This window comes from Plutella xylostella, chromosome 3 (genome assembly GCF_932276165.1).
Source record: "Plutella xylostella chromosome 3, ilPluXylo3.1, whole genome shotgun sequence".
Lineage (NCBI taxonomy): Eukaryota > Metazoa > Arthropoda > Insecta > Lepidoptera > Plutellidae > Plutella > Plutella xylostella.
Window position 1 is genome coordinate 1,242,351 of NC_063983.1, and position 26,024 is coordinate 1,268,374.

At 36.4% G+C, this 26,024-nt stretch overlaps 1 protein-coding gene across 1 annotated transcript in view; it reads right to left on the bottom strand.

Moving 5' to 3' along the window:
* LOC105387045 (potassium voltage-gated channel protein Shaw) overlaps positions 1–14,742 on the bottom strand; it is a 174,602-nt gene extending 159,860 nt beyond the window's left edge. The window contains exon 1 of the mRNA XM_038116817.2: positions 14,302–14,742. Within this exon, the coding sequence (XP_037972745.2) occupies positions 14,302–14,345 (44 nt within the window). The 5' untranslated portion in view covers positions 14,346–14,742. The remainder of the gene's footprint in view (positions 1–14,301) is intronic.
* Positions 14,743–26,024: the final 11,282 nt, after the last annotated feature.

Below are 26,024 nucleotides of genomic sequence, written 5' to 3' on the forward strand. Positions count from 1 at the left end.
AAATAAATAATACTATCTATCTCCGTAGTAATGGTAGTATGTACCTACTCAGCTTCAAAATTAAATGTAAACTTTATTTTTGTACCTTGTCAAACTCACAAACTGTTAATTTTCAGTCATACATTAACGGTTTGTTAAGTAGGTAGGAGTTGGACAAGCTCACCTACAACTTCTCATGAAGATGACCAATATAAGGACGGTGTTCAAACTTGTAACATTAATTTTCGGTTGTAAGTCTTACTACCTAACTACCGCTGCTGCTACATTGCTACACAACACAACACAACACATTAACAGCTATAGGTATGTATCTCTAATGTATACGCTGGGATACTCAGCAGAGAGCGGCCTGACTAAAAGTAAACATACCGTGAAATGAAAAGACACCAATGTCGCTGAAACCCCGTACAAGCGTACATTTTACACGAACACTGAAAACTCTTGTGGATTTCAGGAAAATTCAGGCAGTCTTTACTCAACCGACCGACCGAATGGCGTAGTGGTTAGTGACCCTGCTGACTACTGAGCCGATGGTCCCGGGTTCGATTCCCGGCTGGGGCAGATATTTGTTTAAACACAGATATTTGTTCTCGGGTCTTGGATGTGCCCGTAAAATGGCAATAGGCCCGCCCCCTATTACATTGGGACTAACATAACACTCTGGCGAAAAGTGGGTGCAGCAATGCACCTCTGCCTACCCCGCAAGGGAGTACATTAGTACAAGGCGTGAGTGCGTGTTTTTTTTTTTTTTTTTTTCTTTACTCACTCGAGAGCAAGGAAAAAGTTCCACCCTCTAGCTACGTTGCTTGTCACTGGAACTTTTTGATTGCTCCCGAATTGCACTGATACACCAGTGTGAGTGTAATATTATCTAATTAAACATCACAGATTCCTTACAGGTTTTAATTAGCTAATTACGTTTACCAGTTAGAATAAAACAAAGTTATTCCTTAATTAATTGGAAATCAAAATCAAGAAAATACCTATTCATGTGGAGGTTTGTTCCCTTATTTATTATACTTACTTATCTTTGCTAATTGGTAAGCCAAAATACAAACAACTCCGTGGAAAACATTATAATTTCTTAAATAATATTAATGATAAATCATTTCCTGTTTACTCATTTTCTTTGAGCTCTTCGCAAAACGTTTCCGCTTTCGATTTTCGAATATTTCACACGACCTCATTACTCACTTGGGCAAATATTTAATTTAAGTTTCCTGCTGAATTTCAAATGTCGAACAAGTTTGTCTTTTGTTTTATTTGGGCCCGAGAGCCCTTTAAACCGCCCTCGGGCCAGTGGCTGGGAACTAATTGTGAGAATACAAGACATGAATTTGTGAGTATTGTTGAATTGAAAGGATTTGATGATTGTCAAATTTAATTTTTTCATGTGGTATCATTTTAGATTTAAAAGGTTTCCCATGAGAGTTATGTGATAAAAGGCTGAGGAATATTGAAGCTAGTACTCGTAAATGAGAAATCCTTTAGATATAGTGCTAAAACTTTTTAACAGTATTCTGTAGAAATAAATTCTTTTACGCGACCTATAAGCAAACTACGCGAATAAAACTACGTCTCTAAATATAAATACGAAGCTAATAAATTAAGTTTCGTTTAGCAAACCGGCCATATAAACTGTCAGGACTTACCTCATAGTCGTTAAATAAACCAACACTATACTTTTACGATACGTCAGTTCATAAAACTTTATTCCCTGGGAGTTTTCCTATAAATAACTGGACAACGGCTCTTGTTATGGACATAATGTTATAGAAGGAGATAAAATTATTTACTTATCACGTTTATCTCTTATGCCCTGTTTCTTACTTGAGAATGTTGTTTTATAACTACAACTTAGCGTTTAGAATGTAGCGGTGTGATTGGCAGAATTTACTGGGCATTAGATGGTCAATCAATCATAGCCTATCCCGATTTATGTACTATGACAACTCCAGCCAAAATCTTGAGATAATCTTCAGGGTCGATTTTTTATTTATTCGAATGTAGTCGTGTACGATAATAGCGATTAAAAGCGAAGACTGATTCGAATGTTATACTATATTTTCTGTACATCCTGTAGGTTGGCTGGTAGAAAATGCTTTTAGCATTAAGTCCACCTTTTGTACACTTATATTTCATATTTGTGCAATAAAGTATCAAATAAATAAATAAATATATTTTAAAGAAAAAAATAATTATCGTCACCTTAAATCGTAAACCGCCTAACTCCACTTTTTGGCGAAAATGACTTTTTGGTATCATTAGAAGCGTCTTTTCAAGGCGCATCTTTTCGTATTACTCGTAAATCGATAAAAAAACTTAGCTCTGAGCAAATTAAATTTTCGTTTTCCTCCTAACTCGAAGTCATGATTTTTAAACAATAAAACCTCGTAACTCCTCCTACTCCCATACAATGAGCGATGTAGGTGGGAGTGGACGTACGTTTTTGCAATAAAACTATATTTTTGACTTTGTTTTTAATACTACATAAATAAATTATAGCAGGTACTTAACATTCTTATTGAACAATTTATAGTTAAATTTTACTATTTTTTAGCAATATTATGTTCTTAAATTAAAAGTTACGCGTAAACAAATTATTTTGTATATTTTTGTTGGAGTCAGCACTTAACTACAACATACCAATCTTCTTCTTCTTTCTCCTGCCCTCTTGCCAGTTTAGCTGGGGTCGGGCCTCCTCGTACTTCGGCGCCAGGATATTCTATCCCGGGTTGTCGATGTGGTCAGGTTTTGGGCTTTCATCTCCTTCTCGATATTGGACCACCATGTGGCTTGTGATGTGCATGGCTTTCTTTACCGCGTAGTCATCTTCAACATACTAATGTAGATAGATAGATAGATAGAATATTCTTTATTTGTACACATAAAAGAAACTTACAAAAACTTAAATACTAACAAATATGTACAAAAATGGCGGTCTTATCGCTTAAAGTGATTTTTTCAAGACAACCTTATGTAGTTTTTTTTTGCAAACAAGGCAGGACGGCTGCTGCAACTCGTTGCTGACGAATCCTTGGCTTCTGCAACCAGTCCCATCACAGTCATTCTCTTCGACTTGACAAGACAGGTGCTCCTTGGAGGGCAATAGATTGCACGGCATCCGTATAGAGGCGATGGGTTCATTTGCGAGGACCCCCAGATTTGGAAGTAGCCTGCGCACTGCATGGCATACAGATCACCAACTGCTTTTTGAGCCCGGGGAACTAACATCCTGAAATGATCCTCGAATGACCAGCAACTATCTACGACTAAGCTGGGGTAGCACATGTGCCGTTCTATACCAATATGAACATCACTAACACGAATTTGTAGGGTGTCAGGAGGAGCGCTGTTTTAAGGCCTATGTGGTGGATTATGCCAAACAAGGCCACTTTCGTCTTTGGGATGTCATCCTCGAAGGATGTTCTCTCAGCCACCTTCTGTGTGTCATCAGCAGAATGCATTTAGCACAATACATTCTGCTGATGCCGTTTGCGAGCTTGATTTGCAGGACAGTGTTGAATGCCAAGTTCCATTGCAGAGTTGTCCAATACCGACCTCTGTGAAACTCCACAACTGACCTCCTTCTGCAAAAATAAACTCTCTCTGATCGGGTACTTAATGTACCAGTTGGACCTCTGACTATTTTCTGGAGGTAGGAAGGCAACAGATGGTATTCAAGAGTGGCCCTAAAGGTTCCCCAAAGTATAGAGTTGAACGCGTACACCATGTTTAAACTACCTAACACCCCGTGGTTCACATCCTGCTCCGACAAACGAACGTAGAAGTACTTCTACTTATACGTATTGTATTGTATCCGCTATCGATTGTGCATTTCATAAGCCAAACTGACAATCCAAAAGGTGAAGACCGTTCAGCCAGGGGGTGTCACTAAATTAAAGAGCTTGTCAGCCTCTTACAGCAGTCGGATGGGTTGGTACACAGAAGAAGAATCTGCAGGACTGCTTTCTTTCTTCAGGAGCTTTAACTTGGACTCTTTCCAGTCAGTGGAGACCTCACTTACAATCATGCTGCGGTTCAACAGACAGATAAACTGTCTGTACAAACCAGCTCTGAGGGCAAGCAGCGGAGACACACGGTCTGGTATGCCATCGGGGCTAGGAACAGTCTTTAGCGCCCCGTTCCTACTTTCAATCCGTCACTTCTTGCTCGTCAGATGATGATCACAGCGTACCGCCACCAGGTTACCACCAGGGTTTCAACGGCGACAGCGGGAGCATGGACGCAGCCTGCCTAGTACTGATTTATGTTTTCTACTGCTTATAAAGATGATTGCTGATTACATAATCATTTTATTAAGTACATCAATAATACTCGAAATTCGAAGTAATAGGAAAAGGTAGGGAGATTTATCTATATTTGAATAGCGTAAGTCCATCAAAGAGAAAAGTATTTTACATAATCGTAGTCCGAAAAACTCGTATTTCCAGGAAAAACACGTATCTCCAATAATAGTATTCACATAGAGATTGGGAAAAGATCGTAAGTCCATTTTATGTATAAAGCGATAAAAATAGCAAATTTTTCATAACGCCGTTGAATTCGCAACCACTTTTTTATTCTAGTAACAAAAAAACATTAGGGGGTATCCTAAGTAGAAGTACAAAATAAACAGTTTTTTTTGTCTCCTGTAAAATTTGCTCGCGCGGAGTTAGGCGGTTTACGATTTAAGGTGACGTTATGCTGCGTCAGTCTAGATTCTAAATAGTACACTGTACTTATTTAAAACGGCGATACGGCAAAAAGCGGGTGACCCTCTTGTTCCTGAATACCCCTAAGGAATTACATTCGTGAGGGTGCCTCCAGAATCGCTACCAATATAATATTATATAATATCCTTCCACCCAAAGGTTGCCTGGAAGAAAGGCCGTCATTTGTACATATAATTTGTTAGATTAACTTTTTTGTAATTTTTGTCCATGCATGTTTTTGTGTACAAATAAAGAATATCTATTCTATTATATTCTATTCTATTATTATTGCTTACAGAATACCAGCTGCACTCGTAAAATTACATCACATATCCCGCGTAATCTATCATCACTTCATGAAATGTCATTCCCACTGAAGGAATTTGAACCCTAATGCTGTGAGCTAAAAGTTGCAAAATCAATCACACTTTGCAGTAAGCTTCACAAGTCAAAGCAGAAATAGAACGATCCGTGAAACCGTTTTCATTCCGAATGAATGATTTCCTCATAGATTAGGTATGTCTAGAGAAGACGCAGAATAAATATAAACATAAAGACTATTTATCTATTATTTCTATTCTCTGTGGGGGTGTAAGTACCTGCACCTGGCTCTCTCGAGTGGAACCTTTGTGCATATCCCCAAGGTCTAAACTGCCTTCCTAAGCTTGGACCATTTCCTCACCATCATTTGGTTGGTGGGTTCACATATCTAGATGTGCTAGATCTAGATATGCAGGTTTACTCACGATGTTTTCCTTCACCGTAAGAGCGATGGTATACATTGTACTTAAGTTAAAAGAACTCATTGGTACATGTCAGCGCCGGGATTCGAACCCGCATCTCTTGGGTGAGAAGCGGGCGCCTACCCGACTGAGCTACCACCGCTCCATTCCACCATTAAACCTAAAAACTATTGTAGTGTAAATTGGCGGTTGACGATATCAGAAGACGAGTCGTAGAGTGTCACTATACAGGTTGATTGGTAAGTCAATGTATTCCTTTTTTTAAATCTCTAATAGGGGAAGTTATTTCCACTAGATTGAACCCTATGCGAAATTTACCCATTTTTGAGATATTATTTGTGAGATCTATGTTTTTTACAAACTTTTATGTTAAACCATAAATTCAAAAAAATTGCAATATCGCGGAGCTAAATAACCGTACTGGTAGCCTATGATAGTAGATGGCACATTAAATAGAAGAGATACATATATTATAGGTCAAGCCCAGCAACGTACGGCTACTAATTAATCACACAAGCAACTGGAATTAGCCATAAGACGTTTACAAATGACAGGCTTATCGCAGAATATTAGAGCACCCTGTACAGACACTGCTAGCCGTTGATTTCTAAGCTGAATTAGAATGTGGATTAAGTCAATTCTATCCTTAATCATAATTAATTCAAGATAATTCGCTAAAATCTCCAAAACACGCAACAAAACAATTCGCAAGTAACCTTTGATCGATTAGTTTCGACATGAGCCGTACTGCTGAACTTAGTGCCAATTTCTCCATAGTCGGATGTCTAACCGACAGGGATTGATTGATCTATAAATTAAACGTCATCTCCATATAAAATTCATGACAGATGTGTCAAAAGTCAACCACTACTCCCTGGTTATGCTCTAACCGACTATGGAGAAATTGGCACTTAACCTAATTGAAACTTAACTTAATTCGTGACCGTCACTTGTTACGAAAGTGGAAATGGATTGCTCACACAATACCAAGAGGAGCTACAAATGCCGCAAATATAGGGTTTGACTTGAAATGGCAAGCGCTCTCGCTGACTCCGTGTCCAAACATGGCGCCGGAGCGTTGAAAGCAAGCTGCGAGCCGTTGGACTTCACTCGTTGAACGGCAGAGGTTAGTGGGGGTCTCGTCTACACCTCTTTGGTGCCATACAACTACAATAACAGCAACGAATTATTTATATCGAGTAGAAGAAACTGGGTGAAAGTAGGTACCTTTGTAGATATTTAACAAATTGCCTACTGATAACTGTTGGAGTAGAAGGTAATATGAGATCTCGAGTGGAGATCATGAACAGACAACCCTAGGGCATTTTTAACATAGAGGCCAATCTATAATAATTAAATAAATATATCACTGGATATTAAAATGTCAGTTGTGGTTCCAAGAGTGCGCCGGTACGTTTCCAGTCGGGCCTCGGAATAATGCATCAATGACAGTCGCAACCGGCGGCGGCGGCGTGCGGCTGACTTCCACGTGAAGTCCGTATGTCAGTGGGGTCACTCTATACTCACTCTATATAATATATCGTCGATTTATATCAACGAACGAACGTACAAGAATTCTTACGAAATTTGTACGGTTGAGGGTCTCAGCACATATACAGTGCCACAAACTTATCTGTTCCGGTGACAGCTCGCATAAATGTCTAATATTTCTTAATTCTAAACGATTTTAAGTTTGCTCGTATTGTTAATTCACTCTTGCGGTGTTAATAAACCAATCTAATCTTTTACAATATACAATTCATTTGTAATGAGATATGGATCAATTTAGTTCTCTCACGGGAACAGATAAGTTTGTCGCACTGTAAGCGTAACGTAAAGGAATCGCTAGTTTTTCTTCTTTCAGGCGTTCGCGATCTCGCGTTCTACTGTGTAGAGCGATCCGGAAAAAACGCAGCACATTCTATTCGATAGTCTATTCGAAAGTGCTGTCAACCTGTCAACAACAAAATGGCGGTGTATAGATTTGCGAAAGTTTGACAGCTATCATTCCATAGGTCATTGTCAGAATAATATTATGTACTCTGTGGTCATTCTTTTCGAAACTCATTCGAAAGGTAAAAAGTGTTCGAAAGTGCTGTCAAGTTGACAATAGTCGCACTCGCATTCGATTTTATTCGTTAGCTCGAATTTTCGTGATACGGGTACTGATTGACAGAAGAAAAAGAGGCGATCCCTTTACGTTACGCTTATATGTGTGGATTGTGAGGTGACCATAATGCAACGAGATACCGCAGCAGTTTAGCTGTCCCTAACTTTCCCCTCTGCGCCAACCACGGCTCTATCTCGTTGTATTAAACGTGCCGATTGCAGGATAGCTTTCGTTTGTATGTTTTTCGACAGTATAGAGTAACCCTCCTGAGCTGAGAGACGGTCAGCTTTGTAAGGCTTTGTTACACTTCATCTGACCAGGGTTAGGTCAGGGACAAAGTGATTATAGGTATATTGTATACTAGCTGTTCCCGCGAGCTTCGCTTCGCCTTAAAAAGTTTTCCCGTGGGAATTCCGGGATAAAAAGTACCCTATGTTCTTTCCCAGGGTCTATACCATATGTATAGTTGTATACCAAATTTCATTCAAATCCGTTCAGTAGTTTTGGCGTGAAAGAGTAACAGACAGACAGACAGACAGACAGACAGACACAGTTACTTTCGCATTTATAATATTAGTTAGGATTAGTTAGGATTAGGATGGAGCAATTAATTGTTTTATACTTTTTAGTACTTATATGGGATTTTAGTACTTATTTTTTAGTAAGTACTTACTTTTATTTAGCGAATTAATCCCAAGAACAAAATTTGAATAGAATGACGATTTTTTTCGCCTTCTGCCGGCATGACGTGAACAAAGACACACCCTGTATGTATAACTTATAAAACAGGCCAAATATTTCCACTTTATATAAATAGACATAATTCATCCATCTCGTTTGCAGTTATAAATATTTAAGACTCGGCACAAAAGTAAATTGAATGCTTCGTTTAACAATTAATTTAAAACGTCCCGGATTCAAAGCATATCCATAGACGTGTTTTAGTCTATGGCATAACTAAACCGAGGTAGGTATACAGGTTGTTATAAAAAGGGTATGATACTATTTGGAACAAATCAATCTTTTTACTACAGGTTTTAGATTGTTATTCCCATTGTTCAGCAGAATGAAGAAGAATGTCGACCTCTTTCGGCATATTCCACCAATATACCTCTTGAAACACCTTATATAATATTAATTTCGATTTATTATGTATATTTATCTTCTGTTATTATTAAAATAAAATATTAAGTACTTATTATTTAACTAAACTATCTATATATTTTACAAATAAAAATGATAATAATATAAAATACTTATAACTGGCCTGGAAATATTCTACCCTTAATAAACAGGAGTTTATCAAAGGTAGAATATTTCTTTTAGTTCGCTGCCGTCGCCCGTATTATTAATTATATTTTATTATTTGACGACATTGACTGGTTTTCAAATTATTCTCATTTGCTATGTTATCGTATTTTTAACCGACTTCGAAAAAAGGAGGAGGTTCTCAATTCACCTGTATGTATGTTTTTTTTATGTATGTTCACCGATTACTCCGCCATTTATGGACCGATTTTGAACATTCTTTTTTTGATGTATTGGGTTGAGCTTAGGGGTGGTTCAATTTTTTTTTCAGAATTTTATTCCATCCCGAGGATGGGTAAAGGGGTAAAAACAGGGTATGAATTTCCATTTTGGGTACCTATTAACCGATTCTAATGAAATTTAAAACGTAAATATACCTAGTTCTTATAACAAAAAATATGATGGTGACCTTGAGCTGATCTGATGATGGAAACGGAAGGCAGTCAAGGGAACTCCTTAACGGTATATAGCAACTACCTCGTGTTTAGGCTTGAATGATTCGTTTTGACTAGTAGGACTTATTGGTATCATTTGCATCTTAATTTTGATTGACAAATATTGCAAATAAACTAAAAACAATAAAATAAAATAATAATTTAAATAAAATAAAAAAACCGTCAAAAAACCAATAATATAATGGACAGATAGTTCACTTTCTATGCGTTTTGGCGCCGACTTCTAACGAAATCTCATAATAATATTATCCGCTATATTTCGCTCACTTAGTAAATCATATTCCTAGGTTCAATATTGGTTTCTCAGTCGCGTCTGAAATTCATTCGTCGCCTTTAGATTCTCCTAGCCGTGAGCAAACACGATATAAATTTATAGTGTTTATCTTTGCCGAGCAGGGGTGATAATGGCTTGGCTAGCTCGCCTTTATAATGGGTCATTATGTTTGGTCTCGCCATTTGTTAGTACACGGCTAGGTGACCTTACTATTTAGTGTTTAAATGTGTGTGTTATTTAAGATGTTTGCCTAAATGTTTGCACTAATGATAAATGGAGGCGATCACCGGAGTAAAATGAGTGTCCAATGCTTTGACACGACATTTGCGGAGATGTTTATCAGCTGTCGTTACACGGGTTCGTTATCGACTTAGATAAACGTCACTATATTGCGGTTCACCATAAATACGATGCTTTGACTAGTCGTGCATTAATCGAATTTATCGACGACGATAAGGAATACGTGTAGCGGCCGTAGGTCCTGTATCTCGGTGCCCAATTTATATCCCTTTTTTGTCTTGTCCAATCATTACGTTGAGTTTTTTTTTTTAAATCATATACCTACTATTTTAAAGGTTTCTACAGAATCTTTTAGTCGAAGAAGAAACACATAATTTTATTATACAGGGTGGCCTGTATGTTATTGTGGTGGTCGGTGACCGTTAGAGTTGTGTATGAAGCTCTAGTCGACCGATTATTTTCGTCCGCCGAAGATCAATACTAAAAGTGCACTCTAGACTGTCTGACCTAATAATACTGGAGTCACAAGGAAATTTATTTTTTAACCTAAAACTTCAGTGAGCACATGAAACGGTTTAAAAAACACAATTGTGGACTAGAAATAGTTTTAATTTACACCCTTCTTACAAAATATTTATAAAATATGCATACACATACATATGCACTCACGACTGTAATCCCCGAAGGGTGGGTGGCTCACAAGCGAGCCTCACTCTCTCTTTTCGCAGCACATTTGTACTCACGTGATAGGTTGCGAACCATTCCGCCGTTTTGAGATAGGATCAATGCACTATAATCTTAGATGTGCAGGTTTCCTCACGATGTTTTCCATCATCGTAAGAGCACACATCTATTATAAAATATAGACATAGAAAATGTCAAGAATTGTGTGGACTGTTTAAACATTAAATGGACCAAGTAATGTGAGAAAGCCTTTTGTTGCTTGATTTCCCAACGGCTACGTGTATTGTGGATAGTTTAAATATACAAGAGAGGAGGCTAGCAATCAATAGGTTCAGTCTAACAAATTTTCAATTCTAATACAGTACTACAACAGACAACAACTTAATTTTTGTTGTTAGATTTCTTTACAGATATATTATTATATATACCTACCTACACTCACAAGCAATAAAAAGTCCACTTATAAAATGTCGACACCAAAAGAACCCATTTTTTTTAACGGAATAAGATTTGAATTTGATCAAAAATATAAAATATTAACGTTTTCAGTTGGCTACATATTCTAATAAAAAAAAAAACACGCACTCACCCCTTGTACTAATGTACTCCCTTGCGGGGTAGGCAGAGGTGCATTGCTGCACCCACTTTTCGCCAGAGTGTTATGTTAGTCCCAATGTAATAGGGGGCGGGCCTATTGCCATTTTACGGGCACATCCAAGACCCGAGAACAAATATCTGTGTTTAAACAAATATCTGCCCCAGCCGGGAATCGATCCCGGGACCATCGGCTCAGTAGTCAGTTCTAATTAGTAAAATAAAATAGAAGCCATTTATTTTCTAAATTTTGTAAATGGAACTTTTTCATTGGTCGCTACTGTATTTACGGCGGGTGATGTATGATGTATGATTAACAAGGGTAAAAGCGTTTTTCTCAGCATTTTACAAAACGCACCGACATAAAGCGAGTAACTTTACTGCGCTAAACGAAATTTCGAGCAACTTTTTATGAACACAGTTAAATATTTAAAAGCCTGTTACTTGGAGTGCTAAGTTTAACACTTTGTATTAAATAGCTTTTAACTCGCGTTTGGTTTAACTGGAATTTAATAACAAAATACAGGATGTTACAAAAAGATATAGTAAAGCGAAAGGGAGTGACTCTGGGCGTCATTCTGGTCAACTTTTGTAAACCTAACTTCTCATAATAGAAGCCTTGATGGTCACGTGTCTTTATACAGGGTGTTGCAAAATTGGTATACTAAGCCGAAACCTACATGTGCAGCATGTTATATCTAAGCCTGAAACTGAAATCAGAACATGAAAATTTGCGAAAAAAAAAATCAATTTCCATAGAAACTTTGTTGGTCACGTGACTTTTTACTAGGGTTTTTTTTTTTCGCGAATTTCCAAATTCTGATTTCAGTTTCAGGCTTAGATATAACATGCTGCACATGTAGGTTTCGGCTTAGTATACCAATTTTGCAACATTCTGTAGTATTGGTAGTTGATTTTTCACGAATTTCCGAAATTCATAGAACAAAAGTTGTGAATGATGACCCCTAAGTCCCCCGCCCTTTCAGATTACTATACCCCTTGAAAACATCATGTATATTATGCAAACAGATTCCGTCTCCATTATTAGGAATAATCTAGAGAAATAAATACATTACAATTTCAATCGCGAATCGAAAAGGTTCTTAATTTATCAGGCTAATTCAATTTATAGCTGTAGGAACGGAAACATCCAATTTCGTTATACCTACATATTTAATTCAGAAGGATTGTCTTCTTTCAACAATGGCCCAACGAGATTAAAGGACCATTGGCTATATCATATTTAAAATACCTATACATTAACACCAAACGTAGTGTGGGACGTCCTCCGGCTAGATGGGGTAACGACTTGCGAAACATGGCTGGTTATGATTGGATGCGGAAAGCTATAGATCGCATCCAGTAGCGTGCTTTGGTAGAGACTACGTCCAGCAGTGCACAGCTATAGGCTGATGATGATGATTATGATGACATTAACACCTCGACATTATGGCTAAGAACACTCGGGGGTAACATTACTAAAAAATACAAAATTGAAGTCGGTTCAGCCCTTTGAGAGCTAACCTGCCACAGACAGATACACAGATACGTTAAACTTATAATACCTCGGGGTTAAAATAATACATTGTGATGGGAACCTCTCCTCTTTTTTAAGTCTGTAGGAAATCTGACGCGCCTACTGTCATTAGGTACCTATTCGTTTGAAATGACACATATTAGGTGCCAAGGTAGGAAGGGGAACCTTTTTCAACGCCAGACCAAAATGGAGCTGTTATGTTATGAATTTGACGTTACGTGTATTTTATTTATTTATTTATTTAAACACTTTATTGTATGTATACACAAATTACACAGTTTAAAGTAAAAGTTAACAAGTACAAGAAAGAACAATACAAGTATATATATACAAAGGCGGACTTATCGCCTAAACGCGATTTCTTCCATTAGTGTATCATTATTATTAAATTCTGTGTAGCACATAAATTATAATTTGTTACATAGATAGACGTAATTAATTATTATTTATTGCTAATTGCTTATTAGCAACAGTTTTGGTTTTTTAATAGCACTACCTATTCTAGCTTCGCTGCTTATAACCGCGACACGCTAAGAAGGTGAAGAATTCAGCTCTTAAATTTTTGCCCAAAGGTTCATGAAGTTATAGGTACTTTGTAAACACACACAAAGACCGTCATGAGCCCTAAAACAAGTGACAGATGCTTATACAAAGTGAAAAAAATAAAAAAAATAGACAGCTGTTAAATTTGACAGCTGTCATAACATTGCTAATACGTGCTCATACATTGTAAAATAAATGTATAGGTATAGTGCTAATAGCATTCTCTTCCAGCTAACTGTTACTACTCTTACTATGTATTCCCAGAGTCGGTCGTAGTAAGAAAATCATTAGCGGCTGGCAACACTTCAAATGTGGAGCGTGCCAAAAAAAAAACTTAAAAAAATTTAAAAATGTCCACTATCTTGGAACCACTCTTTTGTATTCTGGGACTCTCCAGCTTAATGGGTTTTAATTTAACAATTTGTAGATATTTATTGTTGTTTTCAGTTAATATAATATTACTTATTATATTTCTTCATTTTAAAGCTAGATAGATCAACACCAACTTACAAAGTCAATTTTGCATCACAGTAAAACAAATTTTAGTGCACCAAATACATTATAGGAAGTTACCAACAGCAGCTGTGTTTGTAGAACTAAAACAGTTCCAACCGTAATCTCGGTAAGACTTAAAATAGATTAACCCCAGGCTTACAGTATTTAATTAGTTCCTTGATTTATCTCGAGAAGATTGGTGTACTTTGTAAATGGACATTTAGAGTAAACGTGGAGAAAAATGTATTATAATGAAAGAATTTACTCATATTTTAAAAGATATAATTTTAAACCTACTCACCTGTTAAATGAATCGCAACCGTAAAAAATGAAATGAGGGTGACATTACATACAACTTTTCTGAGTTCAATTAAAATAAAAAAAGTTTCAGCTCTCTTCAGGCAGATTTTCACGAGAACTTGTTATTTCCAAGCACCCTCATGTCGTTTTCTAAGAAGCTAGAAAAAAACAAGAGGAAAAATTCTGCCACACATCGTGTATGTTTCTCACATACTTCTCACCTAATTACGTTTGTACCCAGGGCTTACTTGGGCTTTTATGAGACAAACGGGCATTAGAGATCCCTAAAGGCAAGGTACCCACCTGATACCGCCAACGTTCAAAATAATCCTGTTCTCTCCATCCATTCCTGCGTAGAATGTCAAATATCACCGAAAAAAAACAAATATCACTGCACAATCCACCCAATCAAGGTCACTAATAACCGAGCACTTTTAAATTTCGAACATTCTCAAAATTGCACATCACATCCGAATGCTACGCGTTTGAAAATCGAACGCCTGGCCTCTATCGATTGCGTCGTTCGGAAAGTGAATAAAAAGTGAAATGATGCGCCTGAATCGATGGTTGTGTTTTGTTTTTAATTTTAAACGTCAAAACGTTGGCGCGTTTTTCCGGTTGTTTGTTGTTTGGGCGCGGGATTGACGACCGTTTCCCGCGCGGCGCGCTCAGCCACTGGCTCCAAAGGGGATGCGATGCGAGAGGGATGCTGGGCGAGTGACTTCGGAAGTAATAGACTGCGCACTTATTGTGCCGCCGCGGTGTGAAATTTCATATTCTCTTTGCTTGTGTTGGAAAGTCTGCAGGCTGCGCTCTCTTTTCCGTACGTTTTTGATGGTACCCGCAATGATGATGTAATTTGATAATATAAATAGAAGCCGTATTGTTGCAGTGCTATCCAAGATACGAGAAACTGCAAACATTTATGTAATCCAACGTAAATAATTTTGGCTTTATTGAATTATGGGAAAGTGTGTTCTACTGTGTACACAACTACACCCAATTTTCACTGAAGTTTTTTATTATGACAAACAAATATATTTACTAGACCCAAGAAGAGGTTTGACGTTATGACGTTTGATTGACAGCAGGGCGATCACGAAAAATATAGAATCGAATGCGAGTGCGACTAGTGCCAACTTGACAGCACTTTCGAACGCTTTTTACCTATAAAATTGACAGTTGTCGCACTCGCATTCGATTCTATACGTTAGCTCTGTTTTTCGTGATCGCCCTGCAGTCCTTATACTTGGTGAATAAAGTAATTTTTCTCTTGAAAACTAACAAATACAATATATGAATTTGTTTGACAGCAGTCATAAGGCTCATGCTATTATACATATTTTTCAATGAGTAGTAAATTTGTTGTCACGTTGTCAGTTCTTCACTCATGCTGCCTGCCCAGTCTATACAATCGTAAGTCTATGGAATCTTTGGCCCCCACCTGTGGCCAGTAGCACGCACTGCAGTACCCTACTCTATGTAGCACCTACTTTATGCGTACTTTATGCAACAACGGACCTTATTGCACCGCAATACGGCAACTAATGGCTGCACAAATGAAAACCTCTTTTCACAATAAATGTTTCCGAGGTTATTAAAAAAGTGCATAACCTTTTTACGGATTACATTTTTATGAGAAAATAAACTCTTCAACGGATAAGATTAAAGCTAAAAGAGTTTCTGTAAAAGAGGATGTATTTTTGCCTTTTGTAGTGAACGGAAGTTCGTTTATTTTTGTATTGCAGCTTCCATTATCTCATTAGTAGCTGAATAGGGAGACATTGAGTTGGGTCAAGGGGGATTTGCTAATAATCAGAAAAATCTCTGGTAATCTACACTGTGATAGAAAAGGGGTATTATCAGTTGTAAAAGGGTGGACTCAGGTGGTCATTCTCATCAACCTGTTTTCATTTTTGGAAAATTTTAAAAGAAAGAATGAAAGAAAGACATAGGTATTTATTTGACACACTGAAACAGAATAATAAGACAGAAAAAGAAACAACAACAAAATAAGGATTTAGTAGGTATAGTGCCACAATCTTATCTGTTCCGGTGGTCAAAATGTGTACTAACGAGACGTCATTGTCAAACGTCATTTCGTACTCTGTGCGTTATTTGAGTTGTCAATTTCTGCGAAGAGGCTGACGCTACGTTATTTAATTTGTTTTGTGATTTTCTGGGTGAAATAATGCCAAAATCGCTAAAATGTAATGCAAGAAAAGTAATAATAGATATATTGGCTTTTATGCAGGAAGAATAACGTATTCAGGCGCCTTTAATTCCGTTTGAAAAATTGGAAGAACGAGTTGCAGCGGCTACAGGTTAGTGTTGCCAAATATGACGAATAATTTTACCCATATATACTCCATGTAATTTTAATAATATTTTCCCGGGAGACCCGTGCCCCAGCAGTGGGGACGGGATGGGTCGTGATGAAAAGTATATAATCTTTATTTTTCTTTGATTACAGGTGTGAGGACATGACATGACACTTTAAATCTTAGGCAGTATACCAAGAAGAATTTCGCGCACCTGCAGCGATTTTAGACAAAATAATGATGATTAATGACATGTTATCCCAACCTATCAAGGGTTGGCTGGAAGAAATTGTTTTTTGGCAATTAGCTTTTGTACATTGTCTGAATTTCTTTTAATTTTATGCTCTTGTTTCTTGTTACTTTAGAAAACGTAAAATAAAGTATTCAAAAATAATAATTAACGGTTTTTTTTAAGTTTATCTATCTCTCTAAAGTTATCTCGTTATCCCCACGACCCACAGATATTACATATTCTATTGTAATCTAGATTTAATATCCTATATCAGAACCTAATCAGGACAAATTTTATTTCTGTTCGCCGTGGACAAATTTTCTATACAACAAATGTCGTTTGATATATTTGTAGGGACGACATTATAATGTATACCTAGCACGATATAGTTCAGCTTACTTTGCACTTTAGTAATCCAAGCCAGTCTCGGGTTGGCCGGGTTGTGAGTGGTCGCATACCAATTATCTTTAATCATATTACAAGTGCTAAATAAATATAGAGTTACGTGGACTTATAATCTATTACTTTCAACCCGATACCAGAGTCTCAACATATTATATCCTTTTTCATTTACTATCGACCCTACATTTTGATTTATCTTTACTTATGAATGTACGTACCTAATTATAATAATAGGTACCTAATAGCAGAAATGCATTGTCGTTTAAACCACAAATAGGTAAAATTTAATCGATGGCATCACTGAATTCGATCACAGCGAGGCCGTCACCGGAACAGATAAGATTGTGGCACTATATATATTTATGTAAGCTATTATTTTGTTTCAGGAAGACAGTTTCAATGTTGCTATCATACCTAGCAGTTCAAAGTTCGATACACGGTAGGGTCTGTGCAAAATGCTCGTTTTTTTGAAAGTTTAAATTTGCGTAGACATACATTATTTATTAGACCTGGCATTTCTCCTTGGCAAAATATTATAGTAGTAGTATACCGACAGACGTATTTTTTCATTTTAACCAGTAGCTTAAAGCTATTCATAAAATGAACCATTTTTTCGTTCGTACGTGAAATAATCCTTTCTAAACCGAAGGCACTTTAATCAAATGTGTTTACCGAATTAATAATAATATTTGTTTTATCTTTGTAGATTAAAAACGCTTTGTTATGTTGTTTAATCTAATAATGAGAGTAGTAATTTCGTTTTATCTGAGTGAATGAAAATGTAAAGTGATTTTTTTACTCTGTGATTGCTGCACAGTGAGTGAATTTCATAACTTCAATGGGGCCTCCTTAATGGCGTGAACGGCTGTTGCGTTTTCGCTTCGTATTTATTTTAGGTGCTGTTTTTACTTTCAGCATAATAATTATGTACAAAAATGATTTGTATAAGTATCTAAGAAAAACAAAGACGGAATTCCCACGGCAAAAATTGGAAAAATCTATCTATGTAAGGGCTGATTTTTCAATAGTCAGATAAAAGTTATCTGAGGAATAAACATGATAATAAATATGAGGAGTAAATGTGATAATATAGAAAAATCAGCCCTAAAAGTAATAAATAAATTCTAAATGAAATGTTTTAAAACGAAACTATCTTAGAAAAGCTAGTAGGTATATTTTCCTTTACAAATAATCAATATTCAGATAATAATAAGTACCAACATAATGTTGTGAAGAACAAAGAAGAAAGAAATTTGAACCTTTTGTTTTTTTATACTATCCGCAGTATTCTTGGCATGTTTTTCTTTTCTTCGTCGTGGAATTCATAATAAAGACCGTCTAACCACGCACTGATCCGGACAATTGAACATTCATCGGCAAAAGAAATAGATTCAACGGTTTTCGTAAAATAGATTAAGCTACATATTTTGGCCATTTTATCATCACCGAGAGAAACGAAGCGATTTTTAAACGGGTGCACGGATTTGGATAAAAAACACTAATTTTTGTTTTTTTATCAATGATACTAAATTGACAGCATCTGAACGGCTCATTCCCAGCAGTGGGGATGTGATGGGTCGTGATGAACGGTTCATCAACATCGATCGATTGTCCCGCCAATAGAACCATACGTCCGTTACATACCGTTACATCGGTAACATGGCGCTATATTTTTCAAGCTAGTATCACTTATTAATTAATTAATCTGTGCAATTTTACAAGCCTTCAATTATAATAAATTTGTAAAGTAAACCAAACATACACTGGGCAAGTCAGTCTATTGTCCAATTGTTGGTTCAGTATTCTATATCGATAAGCCAAGTTTAATATAGTATGGATACATCGTTCTACTAAAATGCTATTGTTATCGTTATCATAATACGGGGCTTGCAAAACTGACTGTTGGATCGTTGTTGGAAACGACACCATCCATGAGAGAGAAACACAACTAGGGATAACTTCATTAAGTTTCCCCATAGCCCTTCTAGTGGCTTTGCCATTTTGACGCGTGGAGTGCTGTTGATAAGGGTAGAAAGTGGATCTACAACGGCGTTTCTCAAATACAGGGTGTTAAAAAATGTATTTTAACAATCCTACGTAAAAAAAGTTGTCACAATTGACGACTAGGTAAAAGTGACCCTCCTGAATACGTAAACCACATAGTTAAGTATCCAAACTTTTATAAACTGACCAACTTTTCAAAATAAACATACCCTGGTAATCAAACTGTGTTAATTTTCCGATCTTCCATACAAAATTACATATTTTATTTTATTTTTATTTTATTTATTTAGGTCTTCTTACAGCGAGTGTAACATAACATGCCTTGTTTATAACTTACGTCTACAGATTAAAACTAATTACACAGGCTAATTAAAAGTAGACACCACATGCATTAGTACATAATAGTTATTGGTACTTACTGATTATACTATAATGAAGCTATGTATTTCGTACGTAAATAGGTATTTAACAAAAAAGAAGAAAAAAAGTAACTAATGTGACGACAACATTGTTAGCGTTGTTTTTCTGATAGGAGTAGGTATACTTATAAGTAATATTACAATACAAACAGCATATTGCAGAGTTAGTAGGTAGGGTCAATAATTATTCTTGTGAAGTAATGTGCTTCTTTATTTTTGCAACAGAGTCGGTAAAAATATCTATAGATCCGCTGTGTTTGTTTAAAATTTTACAAAGTCTGGGAATAGCGGCATTAGCTCCGAGGACTGTTGTTCGCAGCGGGGGGCACAGAGGTGTAATCGGTCTGCGTGGCAGGTTGTACGGCACTCTAAAATTAATTTTTGCCAGTAAGTTGGGACAGTTGATTTTACCATTTAATAATTTAGATAAAAACACAATATCTGAAATATCCCTCCTTTTCTCCAGCGTGACCATCTTAAAGTGCTTGAGCCTCATGTCATACGACTTCAACTTTTTCGCTTTACCTATGGAGAACGCTAGATGCCACATAAAGCGCTTTTGTAACCGCTCGATCTGTAGAATGTGCGTAGCATAGTGAGGTCGCCACACGACACTAGCATATTCAACAATACTTCTCACTAGGCTATTGTACAAAAGTATTTTAGTGCTAGGATTTTTGAAATCTCTAGAATTTCTAATAACAAAGCCGAGGATGCGAGATGCTTTTTTTACCATTTGTTCCATGTGAGGAACAAACGTGAGCTTACTGTCGAAGTTTACACCCAGATCCCTGATTGAGTTTACATTTTTTAGTGCAGTATTATTTATGAAGTATTCTGTGAAAATAACATTAATATTCCGCGTAAAATGAACATAGAAGCATTTTAGTGGGTTAAGCTGCATACCATTACGCTCGCACCAGACCAGTAAATTATTTAGATCTTCTTGTAGTTTTTCGGAATCTTTACTTGATTTTATAACTCTAGCTATCTTGAGGTCATCTGCATAAAGAAATGGGATCGAGTGATTAAAACAATCTGGCAAGTTATTAATAAATACATTAAACAGAATGGGGCCCAGATGTGACCCTTGTGGTACCCCTGAGGAGATATTGGATGTGGATGATTCATAACCATTTACCACGACGTAGAATTTACGGTTTTTTAGGTAGGACTCCATCCAGTGTAACATGGAACCTGAAAAACCGATCGATTTAAGTTTCGAAAGAAGGACATTATGAGAGACCTTATCGAATGCCTTGCAGAAATCGGTGTAAATTACATCTGCTTGGTTATGTGAATCTATATTTTCTGTGAGAAAATTTTCAAAACAAACCAAGTTCGTTACTGTGGACCTGGCCTGCAAGAAGCCATGTTGATGTTCTGTAAAAAAATGTTTACAATGATTTTGTATGACCGGACTGATAATCGACTCAAGAATTTTGGCAAATATACACAACAATGAGATTGGGCGGTAGTTTTTAACGGACGTAATTTCACCTCCTTTAAAAATCGGGACAACTTTAGCTGTTTTCCACCTAGAGGGCACCGTTCCACTTTCAAATGATTTATTAAATATTAAACATAGTGGTAAGGCTAGGCTACTAGCGCAGTTTTTTATGAAAACTGAAGGTATACCGTCTGGCCCTGAGCCTTTGGATGTATCTAGATTTTTTAGCTTTTGTAGTACTAATTTAATATTAGTTTGCATTAGGCCGAAGCTATCACTGTGAGAATCTAGTACGCTATCCGGCCTGTTGGCGTGAGAGTTATCGTATACTGATGCAAAATAGGTAGCAAAATATTCGCATATATCTTCACCCTTTGTGGCTGTGTCATACCCATCACTTATTGTCGCAGGATAAGAGCTTTTACCTTGTCTTTTTCCTTTAACGAGGGACCAGAAAACTTTAGGATTTTGTTTTAAACTGTCTTCAATTAATTTTAAATACTCCTTATAGCAGTCTTTAGCTTGTTTTACACAGCGATTTTTAATTATGTTTAATGATATTTTGTCTAGAGGGTTCTTGTAGGTTTTAAATCGTATTCTTATATTATTTTTTTCTTTTAGCATGTTTATGAGGCATCTATTGAACCAAGGAGGATATTTAGATTTCTTATTATGTTTATATGGTACATACTGGTTAATAGATTCCCAGATTTGTTTATATATGTAATCCACCATATCATCAACGTCTAAATGATCAAAATTTTGTTTAAACGGAATACCCTCCAAAAATTCGTTAATTGCCGCATAATCCGCTTTATGAAAATTAAGTTGCTTTTGTTGTTTATTGTAGGGCAGCGTTTTTGTGTGTTTAGATTTTAAGTGAATTTCAATCGGAGGATGTAGCAAATCTACTTTAGACAGAATATCCGCGGCAGGACATACTTCACAGATTAACTTTTCGGCTAAAACTAAATCTAGGATATTGTTATTTTTGTTGGTTACGTTATTGTGTTGTGCAAGATCATTCATTAGTAAAAAAGATTTAAGATTTGATTCCATATTAGTCTTTGGACAGGTGTTAGGGTCTTGCCATGCGATATAACTTAAATTAAAATCACCAACGATGCAGCATAAATCCTTAGTAATTTCACAGACTCTGTTACAATTACCCAAGAAAGAATCAAGATTTTTGGATGTTACAGGCGGAGGTAAATATATTGCACATAATATATTAAACTTATGAGATGTTTTGGTAACAGGATATTCAATAGTGACCCAAATGTCTTCGCAACTTTTTGGACACAGCTATGATAACTCCCCCTCCATCAAGTTTAGAAGTAGTACTAAGGTCTCTATCTCGTCGATAAACTATGTACCTGTCATCAAATAACTCATTAGTTATAATACTATCATTTAATTTAGTCTCGGTTAGAATTATAATATCGTAGGAACTTACACTGAGATTACACAGAAAATTAGAAGTTTTAGTTCTTAAACCGTTGACATTTTGGTAATATATGTTTAAAAAAGTGAATGTTTTAATTTATAAGTATAATATTATGCTGAATGACAATTAACGAATTAGGCCTTCAGTTTGTCTAGAGTTTCTATATCTTTAATGAACCTGTATTCAGAGGTATCATCTTTCCGCATGTAGACTCTGCCTTTGCGCACCCAGACGAATTTGTATCCGAGCTCCTTGGCTTTCAGACGTGCGGCTGAGTGGATGGCTTTATTGGCCGATGATAAGTGCTCCACCACGAACACAGGCTTCTTGTCTCCCTTTATGCCAATGTGAGATGTGTTTAACTTGTCATGTGGGTTGGACTTGTTAAAGTTAATCACGGCCGCAAGTAGCTCATCTCTCAACTTCGGTGAGCTCAGTTGCGTTACTATAGACCGCGGTCGTGCGCTATTGCGATTCATTTTAGCTACTCTGGTACAATGTAGGATTTCGCGATCACTGATTTTGCAGTTAACCACCTCTCCAATTTTTTCGACCAGATTCACAACATTCTCAGAGTTGATTTCCGGTAGACATTGTATTTCTATGTTGTTGGCCCTTGCGTTCTGCTCCATTGCGTTCATTTTATAGGTTAGATCATTTACTTTGGTGTTCAGCTCATCATTTTGCCTTTTCAGCATAGTTATATCTTCAGTAGTATTTTTTTGAATACTGATGAAATCCTCGTATTGATTACTCATGAAAGTCATTGATTCTTTTACATCTTTGATTTCATCTTTGATTGACTTCAGTTCTGAGTTAAACATAGTAGCCATTGATTTATTAAGTTCGGAGAGCAGGCTTTTCATTTCTGCTTGAATTATGTTGCGCACATCATCTTGAGTCATGCTCGTAGTTTCTTGTGTACATAATTCTGGGGAATCCACAGGAAGTCTTTTCTTAGGTCTCTTAGACGTATCAATTGTCTTCACGCTCATTTTTGTGTTTATTGGAGCATTATCAAGACGTCTAGACCTTGGTTTGCTGTTAGTGCACAATGGACAGACAAAAACCTCCTCTTCGGCTACTTCGGTGGAAAGACAAGTACCGTGATACTTCTTTTGGCATTTAGTACAAAGTATATATTCGTCTTCCTCCTTGCCAAGTTTACAACATCCCCATGTTAATTTGGAGTCAGCCATAATTAAGAGATGGACCAAAATTATATTTTTTCAATGAACATATAATAGTGTGAGTCGTTCTGTTCCGCTCCGCTTATGCGCCCGCTGGGTCCGTAACCTACAGGTGATCACGTACGCACTGTACGCAGTGAGTGACTCGTATAGGTAAGTTGCAGTCTACCCTACAGTATCTTACCGCGGAGCACGGAGTGCGATAGCGATATGGGGAATAATAATTGCTTTCTCTCTTACTCGAGGGGGTGAAGGGCAGCCTCCGCTCAGTGAACTCACGCGCCGCGGCAGACAGCTGGTCGCCCAGTGCACACGAAAATGACTCGTACTTAGACACTGTTTTGAACTGTGATTGTAATGAATATTCTTTGATACAATTAGTTACTTGTGGCGTAAATTTTAATGAGCAACCGAATACACGTCCGCTCGTAGTGAATTTTAGTACGTCGAATAATATCTACTGTAGGATTGAGTAAAAGCCGTCGATCTGGCTGGCTGGAGGGCGTCCCACGTTATTCAATGTTTACATTTCACATAGAAACTAACACCCACACAGTTCTGTTTACAAAACTACAAAGGGTTTGAGAAACAGAGACCGACACGGATGTATGAAATATGGACGTGAGTAATAAATATTTAATTTTTAATTACGTTTCTGAGATGATACATCATGTTTCCAGCTGTTAGTATCCTGTATGTTTTTAGATTAAAGGAAAGCGTCCACGTATTGGTAAAGGATTTTCATAAATGTAATGGACAAACGGCGTTGGCAATGCCGATGAAGTTGACGCACTTATGTGAATTTCTATACAAAGATAAATACGATACGTCCGTTGCGTACGATGCCGAAACGTAAACGTTGACCTTTCTAAGTACTGCATTTTTATCTTGATTAAAATACGGTTTTTATCAAGTTTACGGAGGTTTACAGTGTAAACTGTAAAAGTATTGTGTAAATTTTGTACATAATTATAGTTTTACAATTCTTCTTTTTTATCTGTAGTCAATAATACATTCATTTGTTTCAGATATTATAATCTATAGGTAGAATATTGAGTCCTTATTAGGTCCCATTAATCCAGTATTCTGAGAGTAAGTATATTACTTACGGGTTTTGCAATTTACGTAAACGAATAAAGTTTTGGTTTTCTTCTGTCACCTGCGTACATTACGTGTCAAAAGTTTCATGATAGTTTCCATTAGAGGCGCCATTTAGTATGCGAGAAAACGTAAACTTTTATAGTTTTCGTCAATCTATCAAACCTGTACTAGACTTTCTGGCAGTTTCCACTTATGGTTCACTTTGAGCCCGCCATACAGCCTTAATTACATAATATTCAAAAACCATCCAATTATAAACATAACATTTTATCATAAGCGTTACTCGACGTGTATGTGTAACTGAAATTAATTACATTTTGTTATGAGGCTATGTAGAATTTAAGCTTCTGAGAGTATATTTTAATTATGCATACGGTAAGTCATATTAAGCGGATTATAACTTGTACATAAAGTTATACGAGTACTGTAACTTACCTAAGTACATTGTGATTAAACCATTAATTTATGGTTAAGATAAAATTGTGAAACAGATTCTTATATATAGAAAGATAGTTTAATTTACTTACTAAGGCTCAATATATATATATATATATATACAGATAAGTAGTTTAATTTACTTAGGGCCTCTAGTTACTAACAATTAGTAGTAGCGCCGCTAATGGAAAAAATAAGTACTGATGGATCAAACAGAATTTTTTATTTATTGGTTTATTCAGGTAATCAACAGCATATTACAGTAAATGTACGCCTAATACATGTTTTAAATTGTATAGCCAATAATAGACTACACCATTTATATAAACAAAAAAGATAAGTACTGAGCAAACAGAAATAAAATTTACATATATACGCACAAATAACAAACACTAGTTATTCATTCAAGCGAAAATAAGAAAGAATAGCACTTACAAAATATGATGTTTACAAATGGCACAAAAATAATCAATACATCATGAAAGTTTCACACTCTTCAGAAAAATACGAATTCCTCATTTGTTACTCACAAGTGCTTATCTCTGAAAATATCGATGTATCCTTGAAATCTTGGCCGATATTTCTGAAAAGATAAGTGAATCTATGATGATTTCTTCTTCTCGTTTCAAAATGGCGATTTATCTGCAGATTCACTATCAATCAGATTATTGGCGTATCAAGTTTAGAAAGAATGGTATTGTTATCGCAGGTTCTTACTCTTGTATACCTTAAGATTCATCCCAACGCCAAATATAATTTTTTAGCATTTGTTACTCATCCTTTTACATTAGATATTAGTAGCAGTAGTAGTAGTAGTACATAGTATAGAACCTACCTCCGAATAACCAGTACGTAGACTAGTCATTGTGAGGTAGATTCTAAAAATTGGCATGAAGGGGGCGTGAAACGAAGCAGTTTTGAGAAACGCTTTCAAACGAAGTTATTTATATAACTCTCTTCCATCCAAAGGTTGTCTGGTAGAGATTGCTATAAGCAATAAGGCCGCCTTTTTGTACTGTTGTTAT